This window comes from Hippocampus bargibanti, linkage group LG14 (genome assembly GCF_051943395.1).
Source record: "Hippocampus bargibanti isolate YZ-2025 linkage group LG14, ASM5194339v1, whole genome shotgun sequence".
Taxonomy (NCBI): Eukaryota; Metazoa; Chordata; class Actinopteri; order Syngnathiformes; family Syngnathidae; genus Hippocampus; species Hippocampus bargibanti.
In genome coordinates, this window is record NC_142747.1 from 15,237,587 (window position 1) to 15,247,086 (window position 9,500).

The 9,500-nt window shown below is 40.7% G+C and overlaps 1 protein-coding gene across 2 annotated transcripts in view; it reads left to right on the top strand.

The window, feature by feature from the left end:
* The window catches only part of dscaml1 (DS cell adhesion molecule like 1), a 112,505-nt gene that overhangs the window by 9,074 nt on the left and 93,931 nt on the right, over nucleotides 1-9,500 (top strand). For both annotated transcript variants that reach the window (XM_089013919.1, XM_089013920.1), the window contains exon 2: nucleotides 2,459-2,779. In XM_089013919.1, coding sequence (XP_088870045.1) covers nucleotides 2,459-2,779 — 321 coding nt within the window. The remainder of the gene's footprint in view (nucleotides 1-2,458; nucleotides 2,780-9,500) is intronic.

Here is a 9,500-nt window from a genome sequence, read left to right on the forward strand (position 1 = left end):
AATTGCCCAATTCGCAGCTCAATTTTTTTGCAGATTTTGGACACTTTAAGTCATTTTTATTGGTGTTTTGCATTTGACTATAAATATCATACTGCGTGTTTTGGGTATTTTAGAGGCTATAAAACGTTTTTCTGATGACAGTTAAAAAACAAAAAAGTGACGTCGGTTGTCCTTTAAGGCGCTATATAAATCAATATGTATGTATTGTATTGCATTTTGAATTGCCCACCTCATTTCAAGGTCATATAACTCCAGACCTATATAATTTAGGAATTAACTCTTTTTTTAGGATGAAAGAAGAGAATCCAAGGTTTCCTCCGCTGTATGTGACAAAAACCATGGCACTGTAGTGGTCACTTTTTTGCACATTTGGCAGTTAAAAATGTTTAGTTTATTTTTTTTTTGCACAAAACTTTACCTTGAACCTTCCAATGATTAAAATCAGTTGTTTTCGTGGTTCAGTCAGTCATAGTGACTTTGGTTTTGTGGTGAGAAATGGAAGTCTAATGGGTATAAAAAGTCCACACACCTGCGTCCAAGGTGGTGTTTTGTTATTTCAGTTGTTTAGTTAGTCATGATCTCTGTTCTGTTGACTTTGTTTTGATGAGATTGACTTCTGTTATTTACTTATTTGCTCGTTAGGGTTTTGCTGACAGCTCTTGTCAGCTACCAGCCGCGTGCGTTGTCTTGTCACATAACTTGTTTTTAAGTCTCCGGTTGCTTTAGCACTTTGTCGGTTCAGTGTGTCTGTTGCTGTCATTGTTTGTGATGTTTCCCCAAGTCTTGTCTAATCTTCTTTTATGTTGGTTTTATTCCCAATGTAGTTTTTTTTTTGCTTGAATGTTTTTTTTTCGAACGTTTGAAAAAGATATTTTTTATTATGTCAAACATTCCTCCACGCAAATTGCCCCCTCCGGCCACCCCGTCAAAATATGACTAAAAAAACACTGCGATTGAATTTGGCAAGTTATCGGTCACTCAGATTTTCTGTCTAATTTCTTCTGTCATAAAAATCAGGCATTTCCACAGTTTAATATCCACCATTTTACGAGACAGTCCAGGTGGCTAATGGTGAAACTATTACAAGCATGTGGTTAAAGAACCAGTGACACTTACTTCCTTAACTTCTAATAGTAGGTACAAGAATTAATGGTAAATCTTTTGAAATCAAACTAAATTCCAAGTGTCGCCATATCATAATTGTCATAAAATGGTTATCATCACAGAGTGACAGTAGGATGTACGGCACATTCATCCGACCTCTTGCTATCAATATCTGCAGTCTTTCGCCGGTTATTAATGACACCCTTAGATGGTGATGAGCTTTAGAAATTAGCACCTAAATGACGAGATATAGTCTTTCAATCCCCATCACTGCCTTTTTCAGCAAGCGCCCTATCCCCTCCTGAGACACGGAGAAAAAAAGACAGAACATTAATCCAGGCATTGTTGTCACAAATGAGGAAAAGGGGATTAATTCGCTATCATGGTTTGGAGAGAAAGAATTCTTTGGCTCAAGATGAGGTCTCGCCGTCTTGTTCTGGCCCCGAGCCAAGCTTAGCTCAGCATTTCTTTGATTTCTTCTGCATCCCCCCACGTTTTTCACAGTCCTCCGAATTATCCCCACGAAAGACAAAACTCTCTCACAAGTGCATCTATTCTGTCTTGTGTGTGTATTACATTGTATGTATTGTATGTATTACATTGTGCTTTGGACAACCGCCCTCATTTCGAGGTTATATAACTCCAGAACCATGAAATTTAGGAATTAACTATTTTTTTCTGATGAAAGAAGGGAATCTAAGGCTCAGGTGTTAAAGTCAAGGTCCGGAGGCCAAATCCGGCCCGCCACATCATTTTTTTTTGGCTCGCGAAAGCAAACCAAACGTGAAATTCCATGATGCTTGCTAGCATCCTCACCAAACTTTCATATTTTTGGATGTAAACCACAATAACAGTCATTATTCTTGACTTCAGATTTGAAAACTAGTTATTCGTTAATTTGTTTTGCGCTCTATATGTAATATGTGGAGAGGATTAAACATTCTAGTGGCTTCCCCAAATGCATAACAGCCCTCTAGAGATAACCATAAATACAATGTGGCCTGCGGAAAAAAATGACTTTGACACTCCTTAATCTAAGGTTTCTAACGCTGTATTTAATGTTTATGTAGTTCTAAAACTCAATATTCTGTGGGCCCTGCAATTCAAGTATCAATGACAAAAACCAAGGCACTGGATTGGACACATTTTTGCACGTCTGGCAGTGAATGAGGTAATAGCAAATGAGATTAATATCTCTGACCTTGTTCGTTAAACCCCAGCATTATTAGGACAGGCATCTATATTGTTTTATCAATCGCACTATTATTGCTGTTTTTTTTTTGAACAGTCAGTCAGACTTTGTTTCCTCCCTCCAAACAATCAACGCACATGTCTTTTTCTCTCCCCCAAACAGTCAACAGTGAGGATGTTGTCTCTACGCGGCTGTACTTTGTGAACGCCTCCCTGCAGCGGGTGACCTTTTCCAGCTCCGTGGGGGTGTCCCTGCCTTGCCCTGCGGGCGGCGCCCCCCATGCCGTCCTGCGTTGGTACCTGGCCGCCGGAGACGACATTTACGACGTTCCCCACATCCGCCACGTCCACGCCAACGGCACCCTCCAGCTCTACCCCTTCTCTCCGTCCGCTTATAACAGCATCATCCATGACAACGAGTACTTCTGCACCGCTGAGAACCAAGCGGGAAAAATCCGGAGCCCCAGCATTCACATCAAATCAGGTAAGGGGGCATTCTATAAAGGATGATGGCAAGTGTCATTCCAATAGTTTGTTGTTGTCCTTTTGTCGTTCATAATTGCTGTCTCATTATCAGCATTTGAAATTAAAAAAAAAAATTGAAATTGCCACCGCTCAACTTTATTAATCCAAACTCAAATTCACAAAAAAACATCTATCGTTCCTTGCCGCTGATACATGAATATTTTAAGTCAAGCGACGCATGGCTAACTGCTCTTCTCATTCTCAAAGAAGTCCAAGATGGCGCCCTAATGTGCAGCCGTCAGCAAGTGCTCTCATGAGCCTTCCTTTTTTGTTTGTCTTTGTGTTGTTTTTGTGTTTTATTTTGACACTTTGAGTTGTTGTACGACATGTGGGACGGATGCGGATTGTTGGAATTTTTGGCCACGACATTTATCAAGGAGGAGACTCTGCTGAAAGGTTGCGCCTTTTCAGCAGCACGAATATGCCAGCACTGCTTTTGATTGGAAGATATGTCAGTGCATGGCTGAACAACTATGGGGCGATTGTGCTTTGGACAGTCTACGGTTGGATGGATGCATGGCTTGAGGAGCCCACGATGAGAAGAAAGGAGCGTCAGCACAGAGCGCTGATGCATATGTGGAACTGTCGCGGCTTGGTATTGAAGCGAATTTATGTGGGAGTGGAGATGCGAGACAATCTCTTCATGAACGGATACTACAACTTCCTGTTTTCCTTCAACTTTTAGCTTCTAGCATATGTGCACATTTCACCATGACGTCCCTGATCCATTGGTGAAAAGGATGTTTTGATAATCTCCTCTTTCATCTAGAGCTTCATAAAACAGAACATATAGAAAGTGCTTATTGAATGACTGTGTCACATTTGTTATTTAGATTTTTGTTGTTATTGTTTTGACTTCAAGATGGCGCTGCAAGAGTGGCTGCATTTACAGCAGCCACTCACATTTTGTTTTTGGGTTGGATTGGATTTGCCTTTATTAGTCTCACAGTGGAGAAATTTACATTTTACAGCAGCAATGAAAGGAATGAATGTAGAATTACTTCTTTCTCTCCTTTTCTCTTATTTTTATCACTTTGCTGCTGTGAAATATAAATTTCTCCACTGCGAGACTAATAAAGGCTAATCAAATTCAATCCGTACCTCATCTTATTTTCATAATGTCACATGCACATCAGTGTAGAAAGACTTTATTGTCTTGTTGGTCAGACGATCGGATAGTACGGCTGATGATCGAGGCTAAATTCCTCCATAGATCTTCTGATTGAACGATAAGATGCCAAAAAGCTATGATGAGTGAGAAGTCAACTTCAACCTTCAAATGGCAAAGTGAAATGATGGCAACATCAACACTTTTTCATGATTTTACCACATTGGTTAACACACCATCGGAAGGATTCCAAAACCTAAAAATCGTAACCTTCACAGCTTTTGATGATGATGCAAAAATAATGTGTACATAATGCTTTGTAAATTTAACAAACTTGTGTGCTTGATTTAAAACTGGGTGCTGTTGACCTTGCGGCACTTTTGCTGTCAAGGTCAACGCTAGAAGGAAGGTGTTACTTTTCACACACACACACACACACACACACACACACACACACACACACACACACACACGCAACTACACACACGCAACTACACACACGCAACTACACAAACACACACAAACTCATGCCAGCATGCCTCCTCCCTCCCAGTTTCCCAGTCTCTCCATCTGTCCACCAACTGGAAAGTCCCTTAACTGCACACATACACACAAACACGGCTATCCGCTCACAGAGAACCATTTTCGTCAAGCTGGCTCTCTGTATTTCGTTGCCAGCTCGTTGTCGGGGTGTTTTGGCACAAAGGAAAATTTCGACACTCAGCTGCTCACATGGAATGATGCAAGCACAATCATGGAAAGAAAAAGCCAAATAATTTACAGTGTGTTGATCAATCCTGCCTGATGAGATATTCAGCACTGAGCCCTGCCACAAAATGCACATGCGGTTAAAAACACGTCCCCGTTCGGCCTCGTGTTCCCGGTGGATGAGGGATGGTGTACAGTCCCCCCTTTCATGTGACCTTCTCGCAAGTTTTCATTTTGGGGTGACCTTCGCCTGCCCAAATAATTGCGACGATTAATCAATTCAACGCTGAGCTGAGCGCATCTCCACGGCTTCGTAAGCACATGAGCATGTACCTCATTACCTCCAAGTACACGCCACGGGAGTCCTTTTGGTGTGGCGGGCCACACTGTGAAATTCTATACCTGCTATTTGCTATATATATATATATATATATATATATATATATATATATATATATATATATATATATATATATATATATATATATATTTAAAATCATTCACACACATTTTCAAGTCATTTCAAGGTCAACAAAATGGTTCCTGATATGTACCTATACATATTAACTCATTCACTGCCATTTACGAATTTATTCGGGAATTGAAAATTATACAGGGCGCTATTCCCGAATTTGTTCGGGTTTTGTTTTGTTCATGCTTGGTTGCCAATAAAGTACTGACCAGACTTCTGGCAATGTTTTCCCTTCCATAAAGGGTCAGCATTTCCCTTTTTTCTATGTTAGCGCTTTGTTACAGCTTCAGCTATTGTTAAAGCGCAATATGTACAGTATGTATTGTATTGTATTTTGTACAGCCGACCCCATTTCAAGCGCATATAACTCCAGACCCATATGCTTTAGGAATTAATTCTTTATTTTCTGATGAAAGAGGAGAGGCTAAGGTTTCTTACCCTGCATTGAATGTTTATGTAGTCATAAAACTCAATATTCTATGGGTCCTGGAATTCGAGTAACGATGACACTGCAGTGGATGCTTTTTTGCACATCGTCTGGCAGTGAATTAGTTCAAGATTAGACATCAATCAACTTTCAAAGAGAAAGTCTATATGCCCCTTGTGATTTTGTGATTTATTTTGAGCGACCACTAATGTGACCTTCGACAGGTTCAACTAAAATCGAAAAAAAAAAAAAAAAAAAAACGTAAATCAGTGTACTTTTGCATACATCATTGTCACACAGTTGAGTTTTATACTATCTTCCACAGCCTTAGAATGCTCTCATTGTTGGAAGGGTGCAGTTATGAATAGTTTACAATGTAATTTCTGAGGTATTAATTATACAATGTAGCACAGTGAAGTATCAGGTATAAAAAGAACCTGGTATACCAACAAGAGATTAAAAAAACTGGTCAAGGAGCCGTCCAAAGAAGGAATTTCTGACCAATACTGGCTGCCTACTTCATTTGTTCTTGTCTTCCATTTCCTCAGAGGCCCTTTTAGTGTTGGTGTGCTAACTCGCATGTAACGTGAGTGTGACCACGCTAAGGGTCAACTACCGTGTTGAATGGACCGCCGCCATTTTGGCTTTGTGAGCCCTGTCGATCCTTTCCAAAATGTAATCACACGCCAACCACCTCGTTTTCCTGAAAGAGGATTAGAGAGGACATTTTAACAAACCGGAATCCACTTGACAGTGACAGAATTATCAAATATGAGAGAAGAGAAAATCTATTTCCTATTAGCGTGAAAATCCAGGAGATTAATCGTTGGTGTAACAGCCTCACAGAAACAGTAGGCGCTGGACCAAGGCAAGAAAATCTGTTTTTACATATCTTTAAAATACCAAAAATTTATGCACTTCATTTAATCATTAAACCATTCACTGGCAGATGTGCAAAAATTTGTCCACTAAAGTGCCAGGGTTTTTGTCATTATCACTCACATTTCAGGACCCACAGAATATTGAGTTGTAGGAATACAGAAAAATTCAATGCAGTGTTAGAAATCTTAGACTCTTTTCTTTCATCAGAACAAAAGAGTTCCTTCCTAAATTATATAGGTCTAGAGTTATCTGATATTGAAGGGCGGCTCTACAAAATACAATACATACATACATATTGATTTATATAACGCTTTAACAACAGCTGAAGCTATAACAAAACACTAACATGGAAAACAGGGAAATGCTGCCTACTCGTGGAAGGTAATAAACATTGCCAGAGGTCTGACCAGCGCTTCATTGGCACCCCCTGCCAGAAAAACCAAAACCAAAATAATTCGGGAATGGTGCTTTACGTCATATTTTCAATTCCCGTATAGTAAATTCAGGAATGATAGCGAATGAGTTCATACAAACACACAATGTTTACGCTTGACTTTATAAATTGGATACTCTTTACCATTTGTCCACCTTGCAGTCACAGAGGACACCTATTTAGTAAAATAGACCACACATCTTCCCAGTCCAAGACAGCAGATGTTAATGTCATTTTCCCTCACCATTTGTTCTTCTTATCTTGTATGTGATTGACATATTTTTACGAATATCATAAGCAGGAGCTAGAAGCCTGGAAATAAAACACACTCACAGTATGTGTCCACTTAGTGTTAAAGAAAACCTCATTCAGTCTCCACAATTTATTATTTCCATTCTCTCTTCCCTGTGTTTCTTTTTTTTTTTGCTGCTGTCTTTATGAATAAGTAAATGCAGTATTTGGTTTCCCCGGTGTTAATTATTGAAGCGACAGTGATACAGGACTTGCCTCCCAGTGCACCCCGTGCGTCGGAGCCATGTTTTAGCTCGTTCCTAGGCAACCGGGCCGCATATAGTCAGGCATCAGTGACATCCTAAGATTCTGCGGTGCAAAAGATGAGGCGGGGGAGGTGTGTGTGTTGGGGAAGGGTGGGGGGTAATTTATACACAAATCAGAGGGGCTCTCATTTGCATCTTTGCACGTTCGTTTCTGGAGAATATTACACCTTTGCAGCTGGTGTACAACAGCACTTTGGCATTCTGACAAAAAGAATAAAAAATTCTCAAGAGATTTGCGACAGAGAAACTCCTATCCTCAAATTTCATTGACCGGTGGCTGGCGTCATTGCAACAAAACATTTACAAGCTGTCAAGTTGACTTTAAACACTCTGTGATGGTCTGAGGGGAGATTGGGATTTTTTTCTTACCATTGACGAGTGTCAGCAAGGTCAATCAGAGAGTGAATAAATGGTTGAAAGAATGGCCAGGAAACTCAGTCGAGCGGCGCTATTGATCAGCAGTTAGATGGTATCATTGAAAGGCACTGTCAGCTTTAGATGAAGAGCTGGGCTCGCGACTTGATTGCAATTATGTCCTTTAGCTTTGAATTGTTTACAAATGAGGCATCAGCTCACCGACTTTTTGTGCATACTGCAGTGAACTTGTGATAAACTGACCACTTGGTCCATGACGCAAGGAAGTGTGGGCAACAATTATGCACATAAGGATAGATTAAAGCATTGGGGAAACAAATGCTCAAAAAAGACCATCAACATTGCAGGGACAATGCTAGTTGGCCTCAATCTCCAGTACATCTCCACCTAAAAGCAAGCAACCACTCAAATATTAGCTAAAGAAAGTAGATGTTTTGAAAGAATCAGAATCAGAAAACCTTTATTCGTCCCACAATGGGGAAATTTGCAATCCACAGCAGCAATTTGAAAGGGGATGGGGTGGGGGGGGGGGGTGAAAGGATAGGAAACAAGATATTCTAAGTATACTGTGCTGTATACAATGTAAATGTGCAAAACAGTTTCATAAAAAAACTGTACATAGTGCAAGTATCAAAGAGGAGTAAAAGAAGCAATTTTTGTAAAACAGCAAAACCCTTCACTAAATCGCCATGGTGGTTTAAGGTTTAATTTAGACCGTGCTTACAACAGACTTACCACATAGGCTAATTAGGTGAAACCAGAGCCAGGGATAGACAATACAGGGAATCAGATTGGCTCAAGAGTTGAAACCAGAGCCCTGAGATAGAACAGTAAAGGTAATCAAACTTGCTTACAAGGTGAAACTAGAGCCAGGGATTGAACAATCGAGGTCATCAGATTGTAGAGGTCATAAGATTGGCCAATTAGGTGAAACCAGAGCCAGGGATAGAACAATAGAGGAAATCGGATTGGCTTCAGGGAGTGGTCCACTGCTCCCCCAACCTTAGATCAGGTACTTATCAGAGCAGGGGTCCGGCACAGGGACCTATCAGAGCAGACGTTTGGCACAGCCACCTCTGTCCATTAAGGATATAGAACCAACACAACTTTAGTTGACTGACGAAGCTCTTCGGATGAGGAGCTAACCGTCCGACACCTTCAAAAAAGTACAAATGACGGTTGAAGAAACCTTTTCCTCGATAGATTAAAGACTTATAGTCTATGCAGATGGGAGATTCTAGCTCTTAAAAGTACTGTTCAATGGTTTTCCGCAACACACGCTGGTCATCGCTGTGTTACATTGGAGTGTGGCTCCATGACACATTTGCAGAGATGAGAATAAGCACCAAAAAGTAGAAGAGGGTAAAAGTACAAGGTAAAAGGTTGAATTACTGGGAGGCAAATGACTCTGTAATATTTGGCAAGGACGTTGCCTTTGGTTCCACTGAGTTCCAGTGACAGTGGTGGTTGGCATAAAGCATTATTAATGACCAAGGAAACTGGCCTTCAGGCTAGGCGTTAATTATATCACTAGAGAGCTGGGGAGAGCGTGAACACATCGGAGGGCGGAGCCGTTCCCCGCATTGTACGGGTGTGTGCGTATGATTTGCATTGTCAAGCCATTACTGTCCTCATTTTGGAGCGAGGCCGAGCTGGTTGAATAGCAATGATAGATTGGGATGCCAGGAAGACTCGCCAGCATCAGCCTTGGACCCATT